The sequence below is a fragment of the Brachycentrus maculatus genome, unplaced genomic scaffold (genome assembly GCF_059751285.1).
Source record: "Brachycentrus maculatus isolate JH-2025_06_01 unplaced genomic scaffold, ASM5975128v1 h1tg000475l, whole genome shotgun sequence".
In the NCBI taxonomy this organism is placed as follows: Eukaryota; Metazoa; Arthropoda; class Insecta; order Trichoptera; family Brachycentridae; genus Brachycentrus; species Brachycentrus maculatus.
This window is the reverse complement of record NW_028281222.1, coordinates 2,926,420-2,952,261: the sequence shown is the minus strand read 5'-3', so window position 1 is coordinate 2,952,261 and position 25,842 is coordinate 2,926,420. Positions and strand designations below refer to the sequence as shown.

Here is a 25,842-nt window from a genome sequence, read left to right as displayed (position 1 = left end):
GGTGGTTGGAGCGCTACGTGCAGCGCAGGCAAGGGATAGCTGGAGAAAAGTCATTGGTTCTGCAAGGGTCAAAACCCTCAGTAATGAGGAATAAGACGGAGAAGAGATATGTGTATATTACATATATTTAAGCAATAAAAAGAGAAAATTTGTGACATAGATTCTACTTTTAACCCTTCTTAACTAATACATACAAGGCACTTATACCACAATGTCTTCCTTGGAAAAGCATATAGACAACAAAAGTAGTTATAACTGACTCTTGTATGCACCCAATGGTGCATAGGGCACTGCATCAGATCAATGCACAAGTTTGAGAACTATGGATGTTCTTATCATAAGGTGAAAACAAACAGTTTTTTTTCAATGCAAGTCTTTTATAAGTGTTTTATTTTTAAATTTAAGTCATTGTGCTATTCCATAAACTTGATAACAAATCAATGAATTTTATACATATATATATATATATATATATATATATATATATATATATATATATATATATATATATATATATATATATATAAATTGTGTATTTCCGCCTCCGCGGTGTAATGGTTAGCGTGTTTAGCTACCGCGCTGGAGGTCCCGAGTTCAATTCCCAGGGGGGGTGAAAATACATAAATGTTAGTGATTTTACACTCTAATACATATTTTAATTTTGCCCTTGACTGGTCAGTCCCTGAAGCGCAGTTGTCTTCATGTAATAAGTAATGATCAACATAACACTGCGTCAATAGGATGCAGTGTCCTATGTACCATTGGGGGAAGTAGTCGCACAGGAGAAAGTGACCAAGTGCATTTTTTACAAAAACGTTATCGTTGACTATTTGATATCTTACTAGCTTAGTATTGCCCTGAAAAAAAATCCCAAAAGGATTTTAAATTTGGACGTATAATATATTGACTTGTTAAAAATGACTAACTGCATTGATGTTTATTTTGTTGACAAGCAAAAGTGACTTAAATGGCCCTCCTGAACATTTTACGTTTTGTTAGGGAATAGAATAAATGGTGCTTTTAACAGAGTGATTGGGAATAAGAATATGTCCATGGAAGCCAAGCTAGCGGTTCACAACGGCGTGCTAGTACCGACACTAATGTATGGAAGCGAAACATGGAACTGGCAAAGGAAGGATGAAAGCAGAGTGAATGCTGTTGAAATGCGCTCCCTCAGACGAATGTGTGGAAAATCATTGTATGACAGAATTAAAAACGATGATATAAGAAAGGAATGTAAGGCTGAACGAGGAATAATTGAAAAGATTAGAAAGAGCTCTTTGCGGTGGTATGGACATGTGGAGCGAATGGATAGCGAGAGAATGACTAAGAAAATATATGTGGCGAATGTGAGAGGGAAAGCAGAACGTGGACGACCGAAAAAGACTTGGCACGATCAGATCAATCAGAACCTAAAATCTGGCGGTGTCAAAAGTCTGCGTAATCGGAGGGCATGTATGACTAGATGCATGGATGTGAAGGAGGCTAGGAGTGTATGTCAGGACAGAAGAGTGTGGCGTTCCATCCTCTCTGCCTACCCCTGCGGGGAAACGGCGTGATGGTAGTAGTAGTAGTAGTAGTAGTTGGTCACTTTCTCCTGTACGACTACGATATATAAATGTATGTGTTAAATGCTTAACATTCTAATAATTGGTTCGTTCTTAGATACATTGTAAAATTAATACATATATACATACTTTATATGTAACATAGCTTAACGCAATATAAAAAATAAAATAGTTTACGCTTCATTCTATCTGGAAAACAATCAATAATGGCCTATCGAGAATTCCGAATATTGCAAATAAAAACAGCTTAATATAAAATGACGCATCATCTCGGTTAGTGGGGCGGCTCGGCGGGTCGGCGATTCATCCTCCGACCGAGATGGTCCTCACTCGGTCGGGATCCAGCGTGAGGGCCGTCAACCGAGACACCACTCCCAGGAGTACCGAGTAGTTGAAGTACCAGAACAGCAGAAAGGACACTAAAAACACCGTGTCTGTACCAATACATTAAGGAAAACATACAAAATGATCCACATTACATCTTAAAAACTTAATATTCTTTTCACAAAAGTAGATAAAAATACCAGGTTATTTTATCTTTTATTTAACTGCTCAACCCATACTAATGTACGTAATATGTGCATGTATAATATTGCCCAAATGCAACAAGCCATATTATATTTTGACATCTCATCAAAGATGAAGAAGAATTCAATTCAATTCAATTTCAATTCAATTTATTCAATAAAAAAATAATATATACATAACAAACAATATTCAAGGCGTATATATTAAAAGTAAGCAAGAAGACTTAAAGGTGTAGAAGAATCCCGCTTCGAAAAACTCCTTCGGACACATGGAACAGATCAATATCCAATGTGATATTGTTCAACATAGCGGTAGCTCTTCCTACAGGCATAACCATCGGCAGGTTGGTCCTGTGTATAGGAATGTGAAACAATCTATGCCGACGCTGTCTTAGCTAACTATCGGGAACATACAGACCAATGCTCCGGATAATTTCAGGATTATCGATCATACCGCGCAACAATCGATAAAAATGCGTAATTAAATACACATTCCTTCTAGTCTCTAAACTATTGTAGCCAAGCATACGTGTATATATATATATATATATATATATATATATATATATATATATATATATATATATATATATATATATATATATATATATATATATATATATATATATATATATATATATATATATATATATATATATATATATATATATATATATATATATATATATATATATATATATATATATATATATATATATATATATATATATATATATATATATATATATATATATATATATATATATATATATATATATATATATATATATATATATATATATATATATATATATATATATATATATATATATATATATATATATATATATATATATATATATATATATATATATATATATATATATATATATATATATATATATATATATATATATATATATATATATATATATATATATATATATATATATATATATATATATATATATATATATATATATATATATATATATATATATATATATATATATATATATATATATATATATATATATATATATATATATATATATATATATATATATATATATATATATATATATATATATATATATATATATATATATATATATATATATATATATATATATATATATATATATATATATATATATATATATATATATATATATATATATATATATATATATATATATATATATATATATATATATATATATATATATATATATATATATATATATATATATATATATATATATATAAACTAATTTTGAAACATTGTTCTTGAATCACTAGAACTTCACTAGGGACATCTATTGGTGAGATGAAAAGAATTTTTATTGAGCAGAAACTCTTTTATTAGAATGTGAGGTCCGAATCCTGGATTATAATCACACACGTGAGAAACGCCAGAATATATCATTTTCATTTTTATTATTTAAGCTTGTAATTTGACCAGATAATTTATTCACATTTTGAGTGTGTCCAAATACTTGTTCACAAAATCTTGCTCAGACTTCCATATTCTTCTTCATCTTTAATGAGATGTCAAAAAATAAAATGAAAATAACTCCTGTAATTGGAGATTTTGTGAACAAGTATTTGAACACACTCAAAATGTTGTGAAGCCATATTATGTACGTTTAGATACAAAAAAATATACCCGCAACCACGGAAACGTGATACGTCAAATTGTTCCTACTCGCCCTACCCATACCAATACATCGCACAACACGTTTGATATTTCAAGGTCAATATTACTGACTACCTATAAGAGAATAGGAGCAATGCAAGCGTCGTATAGGCGGCATTTAGTCTTCACCGAGTATAAATTTATTACATAATAACTTTTAAGAAACATCTGAGACATTACTATCTATCATTAGAATCCTAACTGTCCATCAAACGTCCTCCCTCTACCTCCTTCCCTAAACTCCCCTTTTCCTTTGCCCTCCTTATTATCATCTTTTGTAATTTATGAATTATGGAAGAGGCAAAGAATGTTGGCAAGGACAGAGTGGTGTGGCGTTCAATTCTCTCTGCCCTACCCCTGTGGGGAAGCGGCGTGACGGTTAGTTAGTTAGATAAAAAAGGATACTCATAAACCATCTTTCCCCTTTGGAGCACATATAAAGGTCCGTGAGCAGAATGTATTGTAAATAGTAATAACCAATGAAATCACTTATTTCGGACAACATTTTCAATGCTGCACTTCTGTTATACTATAATCCTTCTAACGTGTCTGCATATAAATCATACCGATCATTATTTCAAACTTTTCCTCAATTATTAACATACAATTAATATTCTATTGACGTAACTCATAAGAAAACATCTACTAACTCAACTTCGAACTTGTAAAAACAAGTCTTTTCAAGGCACAAAAAATAATTTTACAATAAATAATATTACATTCCGTGGAACTTTCTAGAACTAACCTTTAGCCCTTTGACTGATGACTTTCAATGAAGATTTTAGTTATTTTTTGACATCTCATCAAAGATGAAGAAGAATATGGAAGTCTGGGCATTCACGGGGCTGACGACTGTCATCGCTGGTTTAAGTGATCACTTTACACACGTGTAACATTCACCAATTCTACCCATTATTGACAACCACACTACTCAAATTCTTGGAAGTTCTATATATATATATATATATATATATATATATATATATACACCGCAGGACAAAAAAATTTACGAGTTTACTTGCTACCGCACGCCTTGACTTTACTGAACTCTTTTTCTAAGAAATCCTTTATCGATACCTCTTTCTTTTGTTCAATAAATTAAAGACACTTTGTGTCACCTTTCTACAATATTTACATTTTAAAATGTCTCAACAATTTTGTTTTACCCGCGTTTGAGGGAACATAACACAACAATCATGGAAAGTGCAAAGCAAATGTCGATTGCGATAAAATCCAAAATAATCACACTGTCGCAACAAAACATATCTAATTGTAAAATATCTCGTTGAGTTGGGTATTCAGAAGGTGCAGTGAGGTTTTTATTTAAAAAATTCCAAGAAACTGGATCCATAGAACGGAAAAAAGGAAGCGGATGGGGGCGCGCGACATCTGCCCGAGATGATCGCTTAATAAAAAAAATTGTTATGCGCGATCGATTTTTAACGGCACTTAAAATACACGCAGAGGTGCAGTCTACCAGCTAATCAACATTTTCCGTAAAAACAGTGTCCAGGCGGCTGTTGGAGCATGGTTTCCAAGCACGAAGTCCCGCAAAGAAACCATTACTGACGAACAAAATGCAGAAGGCTAGACTGGATTGGGCGAAGGAGCACCAGAATTGGACCTTGGAGGATTGGCAAAATGTTATTTCCTCCGATGAATCAAAATTCAACCTTTTTGGTCCAGACGGCAGAAAGATAGTTCGACGAAAACTTGGGGAAAGATACCATCCGTCGTGCGTCACTCGAACCGTTAAACATTCACCCTACGTCATGATTTGGGGGTGCATGACAGCGTACGGTTTGGGACCTCTAAATTTTATACAGGGTACGATGAATGCCATTCAGTACAAAAAAGTGTTGAAAAACCATCTTATTCCGACAATCGAGGACATTACGCAGTATACCGCGGACCCGATTTTTCAGGACGATTTGGCGCCGTGCCATAGAGCCCGCACTGTGAGTACAAATATTTATTTTTTAATGCACTTTGTAGACCACTTGATAAATAATTTATTGTTTTTCTTACAGATCATTGAATACAAGGATAAAATTGGCTTAAAATCGTTGACGTGGCCCGGGAATAGTCCTGATTTGAACCCGATAGAAAATTTATGGGTGATTATGAAAAAAAAAGTTGGGAAAAAAAAATAAAAAAAACATTGAGGAATTTAAAAAAAACTTGATTCAAGTTTAGGAAGAAGAAATAACATCAGAAATTTAAGATTCGCTTTACGCTTCGTTAAATAATAGAATTTTACATGTTATAAAAAATAAAGGTGAATTCACTAAGTATTAAATATTTTTAAATGTTATAAATATGTTAAAATGTAAAATACCTTAATTTAAAATAAAGCGATTAGAACCTTCTTCTTAAATATGAATTAAAAAATTACATGTCTTTTATTACTCCATCACAAACACTCGACCATAAATGAACCGTTATGGGTCTCTAAGGTTCGGATAATCTGATACCTGGTATATAATGGCAATTTCTAAGTACAATTCATGAGTAAGATCTTTCATTTTAACCTTGAAGTAACGAGTAGTCATCACATATGTTAAACAATACAAAAAAAACTAATTAAATATCAAGAATAATTCATTATGTGTCAATTTTAGTTTTTTTGAGGACTCGTAAATTTTTTTGTCCAGGGGTGTATATATATATATATATATATGAACCAATTTAGAAACCTTGTTCTTGAATCACTAGAACTTCACTAGAGACATCTATTGGTGAGATGTAAAGAAGCTTTTTATTAAGCAGAAACTCTTATATTAGTATGTGAGATCCAAATAGTCAGCCCCGTAAATGCCCAGACTTCCATATTCTTCTTCATCTTTGATGAGATGTCAAAAAATTATATGAAAATAACTTCTGTAATTGGAGATAATCCAGATTTTGTGAACAAGTATTTGGACACACTCAAAATGTTGCAAGATTTTAGTTATTTACAACATTTTGAGTGTGTACAAATACTTGTTCACAAATCTGGATTGTCTCCAATTATCTGGCGTTTCTCATGTATGTGATTATAATCCAGGATTCGGACCTTACTGCGACCTGGTAATTCGAGCTAATTGGGGCTATGGCCGATTCGGATCCCGAAAAGTTCAAATCAGCCGAGAAATTTGAAATACAGTATTTACATAGTACTTTACACTAGGTCCGCCCAGGTAGTGTAATGGTCAGTAAGCTCGGTTCCTGTACTGGAGGTCCCGAGTTCGATTCCCAAAGGGGGGTCAGATAAATATAAGTGATTTTTTCACTCTAATATTTATTCAATAATACCCTGGACTGGTACTTGAAGCAGAGGGCTGATCACCGTTCCTTCATGAGTTAGCGATCATTATAACACTGCATTTATAAGATGCAGTGCCCTATGCACCATTGGGGTGTAGATAGGGGTTCAGAGTGCTGGAAACACCATTGAATAATGCATTACTCGTACCACCCCAACCAATAATCCCATACTGTAGAAAAGACTGACAAACATATATTTTTTTTTTAAAGAAGGATATTTGTGTTTTGTGTATTTTTTTACACAAATAATTCAATTTCATACTATTTCTGTGAGCCTGAGCGGCTTATTATTAGAAATAGGTATCAAATTGTGGTAGAGTGGGTTCGAACCGAGAAACTCTGACGTAAGAGTCCGCGACACTAACCACAGGACCACAACCCGATACAAATTTAATAATAATTTTTCCCAAATTGTTTTGAATTAATTGACTAATGAAAAACCAATAACTAAAAAATATTCATAAATGTAAAATTAGCCCTTGGCACGGGAAAACCCAATCATGACACGATTATAAATTTAAAATTATAATTACCTGTATGATGAAATGTATCAATATATATTATGTCATCGTGTCAAAAATATATTTAAAAAAAATGTATCTGCATAAATGATCTAGAAAAACTACAAATATAAATGTATTACCTCTAAATTCAATTACTTATAACCCTTATCCGCACCCAATGGTGCATAGGGCACTGCAAAAATATAAGATGTAAATAAAATACATATGATCTGTAAAAGTCTGTCGAGTTCCTCGAGGAAAATTATTTTTAAAAGGATACTGAAAGTATATCGCTCCCATTTTTCCACCATGTATAGTTCAGTCACCACTGTATATCTGAAATACCAGTAGGATATTACGTTCCAGATTGTTGAAAACATTTTAAACTGACCGGCTTATACCAAGAGAGCGCGTGACACGACCAATTGACCATAAAATCAGACAAGTTATAAAAAAGCTGACTGATTTCAAAATGGACCTTGTTATCAGCTGTCAGATTGGTAACCATAGAAAACGACATAAAGATGGTACTAGACAAAGATTATACAGAGCTTTTTTTAGCCTTCGCCCGGTGATATTTACTACAACTCTAACTAACTGACTAAGTAACCTTCACGCCGCTTTTCCGCAAGGGTAGGCAGAGAGAATAGAACGCCACACCACTCTGTCTTTGCAAACATTCTTCGCCTCTTCCACGTTCATGCATCTCCTCATACATACCTGCCGATTTCAAGTATTTTTCATACCTGATCGTGCCAAGTTTTTCTCGGTCTTCCTCTGCTCCCTTTTTTAATTACATTCACCTCAATAATTTGTTTTACCGTTCTTTCCTCGCTCATTCGTTCTGCATGTCCAAATCATCTCAACACACCTTTTTTACTACAACTCGACTTTAAAAATGAGAATATCAATATAAAATGTAATAGATACGGGCTCAAAATTATTATGTTCCTCCGTAATACTTTTACGTGTTACATAAAAGTATTATAAAATAATGTTATTCATTTGCGGCGACGGAAATAAATAAATTGTAAAAAAAAAATCGGGAATAGAATCGCCAATGCACAAGCGTTTCTCAGAGCTTGCTTGCGTGCCGCACTTTACGCACACGCACACGCGGCTTCATACTGTTTCCGATGATCTCATTTGAATTGCGCGCAAGTCGTCGTTCAGGGTGGTTGCGTCGCTACGCTAGCTATGGCGGCAAGGAATATTTACATTTTTCCCGTTTTTAAATCACATTTTCATTTGGTGTACAAAATACATGTCACCGGTGCACGCGGAAGCTTATAGTACTGTAAGGCAAGGGTTCCACAAAAAAGGTCCCGGAACTCACTTCATGTCCAGGATACTACTTTAAAAATATATATACTCAAATAAAATTATCATTTTAATATTCATTGCAATACCATGTTTATCAATTTTATAATATCTTATTAGATTGAAACCAATATTTTTAGCTTTTCCACTTTATTTTTATTTGACCAGCGACCGGGTTTCGTCGTGACCGACATCATCAGACTGGTCTGACCAGTCTGATGATGTCGGTCACGACGAAACCCGGTCGCTGGTCAAATAAAAATAAAGTGGAATAGCTAAAAATATTGGTTTCAATCTAATAATTTATTAAAAAATGCAATTCCATCACGAAGTGTCAGTGGATAATATAAATCTATTTATTAATTTTGACGAATTATATAAATAAAGATTGTGAATACATAAGCACAAACATTGTTTCGTCTAATTGATTTTGAAGATTATAAAATAAAATAAAATATCCATAAAAAAGATGCCGGTACGTCTTTCCACCGCATTACATGGGAAAAGAAAGCCCTACTTTTATATATTAGTACCAGATGAATTTTACGCTTATGGAAAACAACAAAATATACGGTCGTAAGAGGGGAATGAAAGACAAACATTGTACTAGAACTAGACAATAAAAATATCAAATAAGTAAAGGAATTTGTTTATTTGGGCCGCAAAATTATCAAAATGGTCAATCAAAATCAAAAATAGTTAGCCAGATAAACAAGCAAGAAGGGTATTCAAAAAAAATTATTTTTAAATATAATAATATAAGTTTACAAAATTTGAAAAACCTTTAATAAATCTCTAGTCTGGAGTTAACTATTACATTGAAGCGACAAAAGGACTATCGGTTAGGCAAAACGGGGGGGCTTTTTAACAATTAAATGCAGTACCCTATGCACCATTGGGTGAGGATAATAGTAGTTATTGTCTATGACTAGTGTTATTGTCTATATTTCCTAGTATATAGTCTTTGGTCTATTTGCTTCTCTTGAGGGCGTCGTCGTATGATAAATTTTCGTCGTATATTAATATTTGGGAGAGTTTTATTTCATACGTAAAAAAAATATTTATTACAACTTAATCATTATCGCTCGTGATAAAGAATTAGGTATGTAGTTCTACTGTCAAACTTGTAAATCTAACGTCCAAGTGATTGACATTTTGTTACAGTTTACTAGATACCGGCTATTCATTTAGATCATTTTCCAGCAGCGTCGCAGGGAAAGCCTACAAGTTATCGTGTTTCTATTTTAACGTGTCTAATTTGATGATATTTAATGATGAAGTTCCTACAAAAAACTCGCTCAAACGTGCAACCAGTTATTATGTAGAGTTAGGACGTTAGGTAATTAAAAACAACTACATTATCTGGTCGGTCCTTCGCCTTAGAATTTATTCTCTGTTCCTTTTCTTCTCAACTTTTCTAACTTTTACGAGCCCATCAAATTGGCAGACATTTTTTTCTTCTTTATTAATAATAATCTGTAAACATTCGCAACTTTTCCAATATAAATATGCAAAACATGCAAGAATAAGAATGTGCGAAAGTATTAATGATGATATTATTATACTACAAACAATTGTTCATTTAATTCACACAGTTTTTGGTAAGCAATCGATAAATAATGCACATACAGCAAAAATAATACTTTTTCACATCGCTCCGTTGTATCCTCTTAACCATACAAGTTAGCCTGTTTCCAAAGCGGTAGATTATAAGAAATAAGTGGACAATTTGCAAGAATACTTCAGAAACAATTTCACATCTTTTTAAGAAAGCGATTTTTACTCATACTATTTTTTTTCACTATTTTAACTTCTATCCTTTTTTCAGATTGTCTAGCAGAAAATTTAATATAAAATGGAGATCCCTTCAGTTAGAGTTAAGAATGAACCAGGAAACGACGATTTAGAAGGGGATAGTCTTGAAACTGCGGAAGGGGCACTATTAGAAAGACAACCAAAGTCTGCTATAGGTAACAGCAATATACTGCCCTGTGTTGGAAAACTATCAGACTTCACTCTAAAGAAAGAGATTACATACCCAGAAGTACCTATAATCAAGCCTGAACCCGTAACAGATTATTCGTATGAAAATGAATTCCATTCTGGGGAAGATGAAGCAGAATCTGCCGTAGGAAACAGTGGGACACATTTCAATGTAAAGAAGGAGGTCATCTACTTAGAAGCTCCTGACTCTATAGCCTATGATGAATGTAATGATGGTCTCCATACTGGAGAAGGGTCAGCATATCTCGATACACTCGAGAGAGAAGCAGAGTCTACTATACGTAAAAATGTGCCACATTCCACTGTAAAGGAGGAACTAATCTACCCAAAAGCTCCTGGACCACCCGAACCGGGGACCAGTACAAAGAGAGGAGTTCGAAAAATAGTGCGATTAAAGAGGAAGAAAGGTAAATATAAACATGTAATTATTTTTACCTTTTTAATATGATCTCTTACAACTCTGCCTCGGCGTAGGAAAAATGCAATACATATTTTTTTTTGTTTCAGGTTATTTTTAATGTATTATTTTGTCTTCACAGTTTTTGAAATGTTTTAGTGTTTTTCTTTCTATTTTAGATTTAAAGGGGAACAGGAAAAAATCAAGTGTCGAAAAGCCCTTCGCATGCTCAGAGTGTGCATTTAGATGTTCGTGGGAAAAGGTTTTAAAAAGACACATGTTTACCCATACTGGCGAGAAACCGTTTTCCTGTTCATATTGTGAATTTAAATGTTCACAGAAAGGGAATTTAAAAGCCCACGTGTCAACTCATACTGGTGAAAAACCGTTCTCTTGTTCATTGTGTGAATTCAGATGTTCGTGGAAAAAGGTTTTAAAAAATCACATGTTCATTCATACGGGTGAAAAACCATTCTCATGTTCGTATTGTGAATATAAAACATCACACAAAGGAAATTTAGCAACACACGTATTAACTCATACCGGTGATAAACCATTCTCTTGTTCGGAGTGTAGTTGGAAGTGTTCTAATAAAGGTAATTTAAATAAACATATGTTGACTCATACTGGTGAGAAGCCCTTCTCGTGTTCAAATTGTGAATATGCCAGTACAAATAAGCGTTATTTAAAAGTCCATCTTCTGAAGAATTGTAATTATAATTTATATCACTGATTGAGGAATAGTTACTTTTAACGGATTTTTTTTATGCAATGTATCTCAACATTTGTTCAATGCGAAATACCTCGTGAAACAATTTTTCAAAAGTTAACAAATCGAGGTACTTAATTGATATTTTTTGTTGTTGTTATTTTGAGATTGTGTTATAGTAAATTACTGATTTTTTTGTTTGTTTAAATCTTATGAATAAATCAATATATTTACATTTGTACCTGCTAATCCTGTTTTTCTAACATCCCTCCTTTAATGCTGTCATCCTTTTTTGAGATAGTATTTTGAGTAATGTTAAAGACAACAGAACGCGTACAAGTGCTAGTGCTAGATTGACTTGAATTTTTCCACTGTCTTTTTGAAGGATGTAGAAGGGATGGAGTGTATGGCCGTCTTTGGTTTAGATGTAGAAGTGGGATTTTTAGATGCCATTTCTGCATAAGAAACTGTGGCATTATTGAACATTCTCGATGCCTTTATATAGAAAATTCTCTTATCAGCCATCGTGTGTTCCTCGAGGAACATTAGCATTCTCCACTATGTCCTGTTCGGACCAATGTGAAGGGATACTTATGGTAACTCCTTGTTTCCCCGTTCTCATGTTTAGACTGTAAATTTTCAGAGATCGTCTTTAAAAATGCACTCTTTCACTTAAACTGGTGATGAGCCATTCATTAGCAAAACATGTTGTAATAAATATTTTGACAAACGCAGCTTAAGAAGGCACATGTTTACTCACACTGGGGAAAAACCGTTCTTATGCCGAATGTGTGAATATAAATGTTCATGTGAGGAGTATTTGAAGATCCACCGTTTGACTCATAGCGATGAGAAGCCATACACGTGTTTGGAGTGTGAATTGAAATTTTTGCGAAAGTATTTACTAAAACGGCGCATGTTCACTCACACAAGTGAGAAACCGTTCTCATGCTCTGATTGTGAATATAAATGTTCTCAGAAAGGAAGTTCAACGATGCACATGAAAACTCATACAGATGAAAAGGTTTAAATGTTCACATAACGTTGACCCATGCCGTTGAGAAACCCTTTATATATATATATATATATATATATATATATATATATATATATATATATATATATATATATATATATATATATATATATATATATATATATATATATATATATATATATATATATATATATATATATATATATATATATATATATATATATATATATATATATCGGTGGGATGGGTCTCTTCGGTGGGATGAATTCTGTGTTAACGAATATTCCCTTAAGTCTAATAGGATGGTCGAATTTTAAAAATAAAACTACTCAGTAGGGTTAAAAAAAGTTTCATTTTCCCATTCATCACACTTTGATTTATTTTTATGAGTATGTCATTTGATTACAAAAAATATTTGTAAAAAAAATCATTACGCATTTAATGTTTTAGCAAACACGCAAAGCCGTAAAATAAAAACTGCTTAAAATTATTAAAATAATGCATTTTAAGAACAGACCCCACGTATACCACACGGCTTTTTAAAAGAAAATTTTTGAAATAACTTACTTACATAGCGTAACGAAAATTATAAGATTGTATTAAGTAGAAATATATAGAAATTGATTTAATTATATAAAAACGTAACTATTTTCAATAAATAAATTTAAAAAAACTGTGCTACCGTATGAGGAGCTCCGGTAGGTACTAAATACTGGATCCCCTCTACTTACGATGTATTGTCTATGACACATTGACAGTATTATTCAATATGCATTTTTATCTGGGAGTGGTTTCGCATACAAAGTAACTTATTTTCTGCCCTGTAATTAGCTTCAATTCGTGCATGTGTATCGTATATACGCTGTGTAAATTTTGAAGGGAAAAATGATCAGTCGAAATTACAAAAAAATTGTGTATTAGAATCAATGAAATATTTACAGTAAGTAATACATTGTTTCTCTCTACGAGGGCAGCACAGCTAGTGTGCGCGTTAATGGGGGCATTACATTGTGGTTTGCGACATCAAAAAGCGTAAAACAGGGTTGTGTAATGTCACCATGTTGTTTAATCTTCCTACGGATCATTGTGTGAAAGAGATTATAAGTATGGGAATCGGAGCGAGAATGACAAATATGACATCTATATCATATTGTTAGTTGCTTGCTGTGTGGATGACGCCGTACTGCTAGCAATCAGCGTGGAAGATTTCCTACAAATAATGTCAATAATATATTATGTTTGTATAGAAAATGAGCAGTCAATGAATGAAATTAAGTCATGGTGTTTGAAAGAGAAATAGATATAACAGGATTATCGTACTTAATGAATGCCTGGAACAAATGAAAGAATTTTCATATCTGAGAAGCCTAAAGTGATGGAAAAGTGGATAAAGATATTAAAAGATTGGTGAATTTACGGAACAGAATATAAAGTCCTTTGAATAAAGTGATTCCAAATAAAAAATGCGTCAATAGAAGCTAAACTGGCGGTTCACGATGGAATGCTGTTACCGAAACTATGAATAAAAGCGTAACATTGAATTGGCAAAGGAAGGATGAAAACAGAGTGAACGCCGTTGAAATGGGTTCCATCAGACGAATAGGTAGAAAATCGTCTGACAGAATGAAAAACGAAGTTATTAGAAAGAAATGTAAGTCAGAACTAGGGATAGTTGAATAGATGAAAGTTCTTCGAAGTGACATGTGAGGCGAAAAGATACCGAGAGAATAACTTAGAATGTACATTTGGCAGATGTAAATGGGAACAGAACAAAGACGGACGAAAAAGACTCGGAACGACCGTATCAATCAAAACCTAAAATCAAGTGGTGTCAAAAGTCTAAATAATCGAAGGGCATGTATGACTAGATGTATGGATGTAAAGGACGCTATGCGTGTATGTCAGAAAAGTGGCGTTACATCGTCTCTGTCTATCTCTGCAGAGAAACGGCGTGATGGTATTAGTTGTAGTAGAAGTAGTTAGTACTCGTACATACTCTTGCTACTACTACTACTACTACTACCATCACGCCGTTTCCCCGCAGGGGTAGGCAGAGAGGATGGAACGCCACACTCTTCTGTCCTGACATACACTCCTAGCCTCCTTCACATCCATACATCTAGTCATACATGCCCTCCGATTACGCAGACTTTTGACACCGCCAGATTTTAGGTTCTGATTGATCTGATCGTGCCAAGTCTTTTTCGGTCGTCCACGTTCTGTTTTCCCTCTCACATTCGCCACATATATTTTCTTAGTCATTCTCTCGCTATCCATTCGCTCCACGTGTCCATACCACCGCAAAGAGCTCTTTCTAATCTTTTCAATTATTCCTCGTTCAGCCTTACATTCCTTTCTTATATCTTCGTTTTTAATTCTGTAATACAATGATTTTCCACACATTCGTCTGAGGGAGCGCATTTCAACAGCATTCACTCTGCTTTCATCCTTCCTTTGCCAGTTCCATGTTTCGCTTCCATACATTAGTGTCGGTACTAGCACGCCGTTGTGAACCGCTAGCTTGGCTTCCATGGACATATTCTTATTCCCAATCACTCTGTTAAAAGCACCATTTATTCTATTCCCTGCATTCACTCTTCTCTCAATATCCTTATCCACTTTTCCATCCCTTGTGAACATGCTTCCTAGATATAAAAATTCTTGCACCTGTTCTAGGGATTCATTGTGCACGATAATCTTGCATTCTGTCAAATCTTTCTCTCTTTCAAACACCATGACCTTTGACTTACCTTCATTCATTGCCAGATCATTTTCCATACATACATCATACATTCTTGACACTATTAGTTGCAAGTCCTCCGCGCTGCTCGCTAGCAGTACGGCGTCATCCGCATACAGCAAGCAACTAACAGTTATATTCATCATTTTCGCTCCGACTCCCATACTTTCAATCTCTTTCATACAATGGTCCATATAGAGATTAAACAACCATGGTGACATTACACATCCCTGCTTTACGCCTTTGGATATTGCAAACCATGATGTAATGTCCCCATTCACTCTTATACTAGCTGTGCTGCCCTCGTAGAGGGAAGCAACTGCTTGTATAAGTTTATTGTCTACTCCATATTTTTCCAGCACGCTCCATAATTTTATCCTATCAACCTTATCATACGCTTTCTGCAAATCCACGAAAGCACAGAAGAGTTTCTGATTTTTAGCCAAAAACTTTTCCGTCAGCATTCGTAGTGCAAAAATTTGATCTGTGCAACCTCTTCCACTCATAAAAGCACCTTGCACATCCCAAATCCGTTCTTTCGTCACCATTCTAACTTTTTCAATTATAATCTTACTATAGAGTTTACCGACAGAGCTTAGCAGGCTTATCGCCCTATAATTCCCACACTCTGCGCGAGATCCCTTTCCCTTGAATAGAGGCATGATTACTGCCCGTCTCCAATCCAGAGGTGTGTATCCTTCCTCAAGACACAGGTTAAATAGTCTGTGAATCCATGTGAGGGTGGTCAGTCCACCACATTTTACAAACTCTATAGCAATATTATCATACCCAACAGCCTTACCGTTCCGCATTAATTTTAAGGCATTCGTTATTTCTGACATACTTATCTCACATACCATACCCTCACTCACATTAAAAATTACATTAAAAATTAATTACAACTAAATGATTCCGTTCATGCAGAAGACTAAGAAAGGGAAGTAGTTTTTGTAACTGTAGAACTTGCAACCACACTAGTCTGGACTGCAAATTGATGGATCGTGAAAACACTTTGGAAACAAATTCAGCCATGTGATGCATTTGTCTTCAACGCTATTTAAGTGTACTTATTTGTTATCTTTTGTTTATATTTACAGAATTACAAATCACGCTCCGTAGATAAGATGGAATTCACTTCAGGTAGAGTCAAAACTGAAGCGTGGACGGGCTATGGGGAGGGGTCCGAGCTTTCTATAGACAATAGTAATATACCGCATTGTGACAGAGAACTATCGCAAGCTGTTGTTAAGAAGGAGGATTTCTACCCAGAAGTACCTTTAATTAAGACGGAACCTATAACAGATGTCTCGTATGATGTCGAATTTCATTGTAAAGAAGATGAAGGCGAGTCCTCTATAGCCAACAGTGGGACACACTCCACTGTAAAGGAGATCATCTTCCCAGGAACTCATAAACCTGTAACCTATGACTCGTATATTGACAATTCGTCCACTAGGGAAGGGCACCCGAGCGAGAAGCCAGCTGAATCAGGAACCAGTTCTATGTTTACTGAAATTAATGTGTCATATCCTAGCAATCTACCAGGATTTTTGGAATCCCCAATCAATTTAAACTATAATGAGTGTAAGTAATATCACCTGATATATATCCTGCAAGTAGATGAATGTTGTATGTTGTTTTATCACTTCCGCTGTATATTAAAACACTGATCCATGTTGCAAAAATTTAATGTTTCCAATAATTAAAATTAAGGAGATAATTTGGTTCAATTTGTTATTTTCTCTTTCGGGCTCCCCAGCACGCCGTCGTTTTTGCTGATGTTTTCCTCTATCGGATTTCTCATACTAAATTTCGAATTCGTTTTATTTTCCGCTCAGAATAAAAACAACTGCGTGCTTTATACGAAGTTTTTACATTAGATTCGTGCATTCGGAATTCCGAAAAACGAAAACGCTTGTTTGAGCCTTAAGGTGGGGACTGACCGAAGCTTTTCGTCGTAACGTAACATCGCGGCGAGCATCCGACTTCGGACTGAGTACTCGGAACGAGCTCGGCTCTCTGTACTGACTACACGAATGATCGCATCGTAACGTGTTACGTTACGACCAAATGACTCCGGTCAGCCCCCACCTTTAGAGTGTAAGTTTTTTTTTTTTTTTACTCTTTTTTTTTCTCTTTTTGAAATTCAAATTTAATTTTTTAGATTTGAATTTCAATTCGTATCCTGTCAATATAATTATCCTTTACATTTTAGATTTGAAGAAGACGATAAACGAATTAACTAAAAAGAAACCGTTCTCGTGTTTAGAATGTGGATGCAGATTTTCACTGAAAGGCAATTTAAAAACACACATGAAAACTCACACTGGCGAGAAACCTTTCTCATGCCCACTGTGCGAATTCAAATGTTCATGGAAAAAGGTTCTAAAAGGTCATATGTTTACTCACACCGGTGAGAAACCATTCTCTTGTTCAGAATGTGAATTCCGATGTTCGTGGAAAAACGTTTTGAAAACTCATATGTATACTCACACTGGTGCGAAACCCTACTCATGCCCAGAGTGTGATAAAACATGCGCCGATAAATGCAGTTTAAAGAGACACATGTTCACCCACACCGGAGAGAAACCGTTTTCATGTTTATATTGCGATTATAAATCTACACAGAAAGGGAATCTAACAACACACATGCTAACTCACACTGGTGAGAAACCCTTCGCATGCCCAGCGTGTGAATGCAAATTTTCAATGAAATCGTCTTTACAAAAACATTCGTTTACGCACACTAATGAGAAACCATACGCGTGTTCGGAGTGTGAATATAAATTTTCACGAAAGGATACTCTGAAAAGGCATATGACAATTCATACTGGTATCAAACACTTGGCCTGTTCAGATTGCGAATATACGACTTCTAAAAAGCACAATTTGAAAGTTCATCGTTTGAAGCATGCTCAATAACTTGTCGAAACTATTGAGATATTATTTAGATATAAAAATAACCGTGTATTATTTTATGAATCTTAACTAACTTACTATATTTTAATATACATTTAGCTCGTATTTTAAATATACACGACGATTTATAATAATCTAGAAGAACTTTTCCATTTCGTGACTTCCGGAATGGAATGTATTTGAAATGGAATGTATTTGGAATGGAATGTATTTGGAATGGAATGTATTTATTTTTAACATCCGCCATTTCATCGTATTGTATTTTGCCATAGATAAGCTCTCTATAGTACAATAAAAATTGTTTAATGTTTCTAAATGTATTTTTCTTTATTTTTTATTATAATGTGAAATGGTGACAAAGTGAATGGTGCACTGAAATCAGTTATCTTCTTCTAACTCTAATCCGTACCGAATGGTGCATAGGGCACTGAATCGTATTAACACAGTGTTATCTTGATCGTTACTTACATGAAGGCAAGGTGGTCACTCCTGCGCTTCAGGGACCAGTCCAGGGTAATATTAAATAAATGTTAGAGTGTAAAATCACTAAAATTTATTTTTACCTTCCCTGGGAATTGAACCTGGGACCATTACAAAACACGCTAACCATTACACCACGGAGGCGGACAGTCAGTTATAGCAAATAAAAACCTATCAGCGAAAGTTAAACTAGCAGTACGCAATCCTCCCTGGTCCTGGTTCCAACACTGATGTATGAAAGCGAAGCATGGAGTTGGCAAAAGAAGGATGAAAGTAGACTGAATGCAGTCGAAATGCGGGCGCTTACGACCTGTCGTGGGCTGGGCATTATACACGTGTAACATTCACCATTCAACCCATGATTTCGTAAAGGTCTCTACTAAATTAAATAAAAACTTATTTAACTCAACTATAGATGGCGCCGAGAACTAGCATGTAAAAGAAGGCCAATTAAAGGATACATACTTCAGAAATTTGAGTAGTGAGTTTCTGAGGTATCTCTACATAAGAGAGTACGGCTATTATCCTTGGCTCTACCCGACCCAGTTTCTCCAGGGTATGCTTGGCTACAATAGTTCAGAGACTAGAAGGAATGTGTATTTGATTACGCATTTTTATCCATTGTTGCGCGGTATGATGGATAATCCTGAAATTATTCGGAGCATTGGTATGCATGTTCCCGATAGTTACCTAAGACAGCGTCGGCATAGATTGTTTGACATTCCTATACACAGGATCAACCTGCCGATGGTTATGCCTGGAGGAAGAGCTACCGCTATGTTGAACAATATCTCATTTGATAATGATCTGTTCCATGTGTCTGAAGGAGTTTTCCGAAGCGGGATTCTTCTACATCTTTAGCAATAGTTCTTGCATATTTTCGTACAGTAATTCTTCAACTTTTTAAGGGTGATAAATTTTTTTATTTAAAGAAAACTTCATCTTTGCGATTACAAAATCCATGCTACTTACTAGAGGCTTAAAAAAGGTTTTTCTGATTTTCAGACTTCTCAAAGAGGGCTTTTGAAGGAGAAGAAGACAGGCGCATAAAATGATGACTTAAACCAGAATATAACAGGTCGTAAGCCCTGTAAATATACAGACTTTCATATTCTTCTTTATATCAATGTAAAAGAGTCTACCAAACAATAAAATGACAGCGTTAACCTTTTCCACTTTGACAATTTTTGCTCATAACTTATCAGCTACTCTGATCAAAAAATGTGACGTTTTTCTACCATTAAAATAAATATATTGTTTCCCTAATTTTGGGACACTCTGTCTGGCAATTCGTATGACCATTCGTTTTTATAACTGAACTTGAAAGTGTAACTTTCATCATTTTACATAGTGGATTTACTATAAACACAATTATTTTCAACACATAATATGCAATTTCTGTTATTTTAACTTTAAACGCTGCAGCAAAACAGATATTTGAAGTTTCTCACATCAACCAATAATTATGTTGTAAGGGTGATGAGAGATTTGCTGACGATGCCAAACAGACAAGAGCATTGCTCTTGGGTGTTTGTATGTATATAAATAAGAAAGATATCATGGGTGTGGAAAGAAGAACAATATAAATAATGGGTGTTTTATTTATTCAATGATTCATTTGAAAAAAAAAACAACTAGAATTTTAGTACAGAAATTATAATTTGCACCATTTTTAAACACCAAAAAAATTTAAGACTTATTTTCTTTTTAGCATGGGCCTGCATTGATCTGTTTGAAACCTGTAAAAAAAAAACAAAATGGGTACGCTGTGTGATGTAAACATTGACACAAAACGTAGGTAACAATATTAATATTATTCATTATATTTATTATGAAGACTCTAAGGAACATATTGCTCACTCCTTTCAAGAACGTCAAAAATCAAAAATTGTCAATTTTCAGTTGTGCATGTTTTCGGAATGCCCAGAAAATGTACTTTTTCCCTGTAAAAGTTAAAAAACTTAATATTTATCCGCTACAGGGCAAAAAGTGTTGTTTTTGCATTTTGAAGAAAAGGTATTGTTTGATTATTTTTTTAAACATACTAAATATTTTTCATACGGAGAAAAAACCTTCAAGTTTTACCTAAAAAGATCTGTTGCACAGTAAAAAGTTCAAAAAGTGGCTTGATTTTTATTTTTAATACATTGTATTATATTTTAAAACTTTAAAAACGTTCTCCTGAAAAATCAAGTTTTTTTATTTATGACGTTCTTGAAAGGAGTGAGCGTTATGTCCATCTCCTTTTTGTGCCGTGCACATACCACTGCAAATCAACCAACTTAAACATACATATATATGTATTACATTAATTGATTCTAATTAATTTTATTTATGATGTTCTTTAAAGGAGTGAGCGATATGGGAAAACCCTGACATGAAGATTGGCAGCAAAATTAAAATAGAAATGTGATCAGCCTTCCGCTTCAGATACCAGTCCAGGGTAATATTGAATAAATATTATAGTAAAAAAACCACTTATATTTATTGGACCCCCCTGGGAATCGAACCCGGGACCTCCAGTATGGTAGCCGAGCTTGCTGACCTACACTACAGAGGCAAACAAACTTATACTTGCCAAATTTCTTAGCCATAAGTCATATGACAGGTCGGAAATACCTATATATCTTCAAACCCTTATCCGCACCCCAATGGTGCATATGGTACTGCATTATATAAATACAGCGATATCTTGATCGTTAACACATGAAAGAAAGGTGATCAGCCCTCTGTTTTGGGAAATTAATATTAGTAAAATGTTACAGCATGATTTAAGTAAAAAAAAAAGTACTGTAAAATACCAAATTACCAGCCAAACAGGTAGACATTTCCCTCGTATGCACTGACTATGATTGCAGGAACATAAAACTTTTTAAACTTCTTGATTACATTGAAACAGGTAAAATAAAAAGCGAAAAAACATTTAATACATAAGGTTTTTTTTTACTCACTTTTTCCTTCGTCACAGTTGATCATTCGCATCGTGCACTCGTTGGTAAATTCCCTCACCACTCCTGCATCGTCCTTGGCGCAGACCGGCTCCATTTGTCTGGTGCAGAACTTCGGGCAGTCGTCAGAGAAGGCGCTAGCCACGATCATGAACACTGGAACGAAAAGTCATTGAAAGCTGTCCCAGCGCATTCCCAGATCTGATACAGAAGCATCTAAGCTTCCTGACGGACCTACTCTTGCAAAGCAATTAGGAAAATGATCAAGGGATATGGAAAGCTGTCCCACCGCATTCCCAGATCTAATACAGAAGCATCTAGGCTTCCTGACAGACCTACTCTTGCAAAGCAATTAGGAAAATGATCAAGGGATATGGAAAGCTGTCCCACCGCATTCCCAGATCTGATACAGAAGCACCTAGGCTTCCTGACAGACCTTCTCTTGGAAAGGAATTAGGAAAATGGTCAAGGGATATTGACGGACCTTTGTGACCTTCACATTTATTGACTTCCCGCTGGTAATCGAACCCGGGACCTCCAGTACGCTGGGCAAGCGTGCTGACCATTACACTACGAAGGCGGACAAAAGCTTTTTTTATCAGCTAAGGCAAATTAAAAGCATTCATCAATTGATAAATATATTTGAAGTATCTATTATGGTCACTTTCTCCGCCTTTGTCCGCCTCCGTAGTGTAATGGTCAGCGCGCTCGGCTACCGTTCTGGAGGTCCCGGGTTCGATTCCCAGAGATGGGTCTAATAAATATAAGTGATTTTATCACTCTTATATTTATTCAATATTACCCTGGACTGGTACCTGAAGCGGAGGGCTGATCACCTTTCCTTCGTGTGTTAACGATCAAGATAACACTGCGTTTATATGATGCAGTGCCCTATGCACCATTGGGGTGCAGATAAGGGTTCAAAAATTTTTTTTATGGTAACGGTATATACACGAGTCTATGAAACAATGAAGTGACTCGACTGCAATCAGTGTTAAACGCAGCAGCTAGAATAATTTTAAGAACTTATAATTTCGTCGTTATCGACCTCGTCAGACTGGTCTGATGATGTCGGTGAAACCCGGTCACTGGTGAAATATAATATGTTTGTGTGGAAAAAACTAATGTTGTTATTTTATTACATATCATTCACTCCTTTCAAGAACGTCATAAATCAAAAATCGCAAATCTTCAGTTGTGCATGTTTTCGGAATGCCCAGAAAATGTATTATATCCCATCAAAAGAGGCTTATTTTCAACTTAATATTTCCCCGCTACAGGACAGAAAGTGTTGTTTTTGCATTTTGAAGAAAATGTATTGGTTAGTAATTTTTTTAAATATACCAAATATTTTTCAAATGGAGAAAAAATCTTCAGGTTTTATCTAAAAATATCTATTGCACAGTAAAAAGTTCATTGTGTTATATTTTTAAACGTTAAAAACGTTGTCCTGAAAAATCAAGTTTTTTGATTTATGACGTACTTGAAAGGAGTGAGCGATATGAGACAAATGTCTGTTTATTACATATTTATTTTTTTGTAAGCATCTTACAAGTTATTGCTTATCATGAATCGGTAAGTTCAAAGAAAGGTTATGCAAAGAGATAAAATAAATGAAAATTTTTATTATTGCTCCATTTTCAGGGAAAAAATGTGTTAGTCGAATTCGATAAAAAATAATTGATAAAACAAATTTTATTTCAATTGCGTAATTTATATATATATATATATATATATAAATGTGATAATTGACTATTTGATATCTTACAAGCTTAATATTGCCCTGAAAAATTCCCAAAGCGATTTAAAACTTGGAAGTATAATATATTGACTTGTTAAAAATTACTAACTGCATTAATTTTTGTTTTCTTGCCAAGCAAAAGTGACTTAAATGGCCCTCCTGAACATTTTACGCTTTGTTGGTCACTTTTTCCTGTACGACTGCGATATATATATATTTATATATATATATATATATATTTATATATATATATATATATATATATATATATATATATATATATATATATATATATATATATATATATATATATATATATATATATATATATATATATATATATATATATATATATATATATATATATATATATATATATATATATATATATATATATATATATATATATATATATATATATATATATATATATATATATATATATATATATATATATATATATATATATATATATATATATATATATATATATATTTATTTATTATTTAATATATCTAGGGGTTCAAAATTTTTTTAGCAGTATGGTAATCAATGATGGGTGTAATTGGTGAATATTGCACGCGTTTAAAGCGATCACTCAACCAGCCTATGACGGGTCATAAGCCTTGTTAATAAATACCCAGATTTCCGTATTCTTTTTCACCTATGATGAGATGTCAAAATATATTTGTTTTTAATTATAACAAAAGGCTTATGTGTGAAATAAAATGATTGTAGTTAAATTAAATAATAAATATAATCAGGTAATTTTCAAATTGAAAGCGGAACTCACCCAAAGCGAAAAACAGGAAGTACTTCATTTTGCGGGCGTTTATTCGAATATGATGTTGATAACAAAGTTGATAACAAATTCGTCAACATTATATACATAATATATGTTTATATATATTTTTTTAATTCTTTAGCAGAGACGGAATGGGTGTTGAAAGGGTTAAGGCCCAATAAACTTTTGAAATAGATTTAGAAAAATGAAGTAAGCGAAGAGAAACTCAAATCTCAAACTGAGTGGTCATTTATAAATTGGTTTTAAATTACTTATAACCCTTATCCGCACCCAATGGTGCATAGGGCACTGCATCGAATTGACACAGTGTTATATTGATCATTACTTACGCGAAGGCAAGGTGATCACTCTTGCGCTTCATGAACCAGTCCAGGGTAATATCGAATAAATATTACAGTGTAAAAACACAAATATTTATTTTCACCCCCCCCCTGGGAATCGAACCCGGGACCTCCAGCACGGTAGCTAAACACGCTGACCATTACACCACAGAGGCGGACATTGGTTTTAAATACAATAAAAAATTTAATATTGTTAGATTTGTGTGTTCTTATTAATAGTATTGATTGGTAAAAATTTTCAAAATTTTTACTACTATACCAATACATTTTTTGTTGGTTCATTGTATGTTTTCTACTCACTTCTTCTTCTTCTTCTTCTTATTATAGGCCTTGCGGCCTGTTTTTAAGAGGGATTAGCCTCCTGCGACGTCGATTTCCAGCTATCAGCCCATCTCTTTGGTGGTCTGCCCGGGAGTCGTCTACCATGGGGTTGTGGCCGTACAGTGCGATGTGGGGGAGTCTGGATGGTTCCATTCTCCTCACACGCGCATACCATTGTCTTCTCCGTTGCCTTCCCCACCCAACGACATCTTCGATCTCGCATATTTCCCTGATCTTGGCATTTCTCAATCTATCTCGAAGACTCTTGCCTGTTTTGCTTCTCAGAGTCGTCATTTCTGACACTCTAAGCGCGTTTTTTGTGACAGCGGTGTCTGCTCTACTTTGGATTCCACACGTCATGATGGGTCGGACACAAGTTTTGTATATCTTGATCTTGCTGCCGATATTCATCTCAGGGTTTTTCCATATAGCGTTTTTCAGGCATCCTGAGATGGCTGCAGCTTTGTTCACTTGCCCCATCACTTCGCATCGCAGATCCGTCTGAGCACACAGGTCC

General features: G+C 34.2%; 4 protein-coding genes across 5 annotated transcripts; 2 read left to right on the top strand and 2 right to left on the bottom strand.

Annotated features, from left to right (window-relative positions):
- Positions 1–504: 504 nt before the first annotated feature.
- ghi (ghiberti) lies at positions 505–8,092 on the bottom strand. The gene is made up of 2 exons (XM_088272060.1): positions 7,884–8,092; positions 505–2,002 (listed from the first exon to the last, which is right to left on the bottom strand). Exons 1-2 carry the CDS (start codon positions 7,981–7,983, stop codon positions 1,872–1,874), a joined length of 231 nt encoding a protein of 76 aa, XP_088128186.1. The 5' UTR covers positions 7,984–8,092; the 3' UTR covers positions 505–1,871.
- Positions 8,093–9,899: 1,807 nt separating this feature from the next.
- Positions 9,900–12,273, top strand: LOC148302191 (uncharacterized). 2 transcript variants are annotated; one of them, XM_088272119.1, is made up of 3 exons: positions 9,900–10,025; positions 10,752–11,334; positions 11,504–12,273. In XM_088272119.1, the coding sequence occupies exons 2-3, from the start codon at positions 10,779–10,781 to the stop codon at positions 12,055–12,057; spliced, it is 1,110 nt and encodes a 369-aa protein (XP_088128245.1). In that variant the 5' UTR covers positions 9,900–10,025; positions 10,752–10,778; the 3' UTR covers positions 12,058–12,273. The 2 variants fall into 2 exon arrangements, with proteins under 2 accessions (XP_088128245.1, XP_088128246.1); XM_088272120.1 differs by lacking the exon at positions 9,900–10,025 and adding an exon at positions 10,130–10,262.
- Positions 12,274–13,798: 1,525 nt separating this feature from the next.
- LOC148302190 (uncharacterized) lies at positions 13,799–18,993 on the top strand. The gene is made up of 3 exons (XM_088272118.1): positions 13,799–13,970; positions 16,868–17,354; positions 17,986–18,993. Exons 2-3 carry the CDS (start codon positions 16,895–16,897, stop codon positions 18,690–18,692), a joined length of 1,167 nt encoding a protein of 388 aa, XP_088128244.1. The 5' UTR covers positions 13,799–13,970; positions 16,868–16,894; the 3' UTR covers positions 18,693–18,993.
- Positions 18,994–20,756: 1,763 nt separating this feature from the next.
- On the bottom strand, positions 20,757–24,702 carry LOC148302189 (vasotab-TY2-like). Its single transcript, XM_088272135.1, has 3 exons — positions 24,652–24,702; positions 22,121–22,273; positions 20,757–20,908 (listed from the first exon to the last, which is right to left on the bottom strand). The coding sequence occupies exons 1-3, from the start codon at positions 24,677–24,679 to the stop codon at positions 20,877–20,879; spliced, it is 213 nt and encodes a 70-aa protein (XP_088128261.1). The 5' UTR covers positions 24,680–24,702; the 3' UTR covers positions 20,757–20,876.
- Between the last annotated feature and the right edge of the window lie 1,140 nt (positions 24,703–25,842).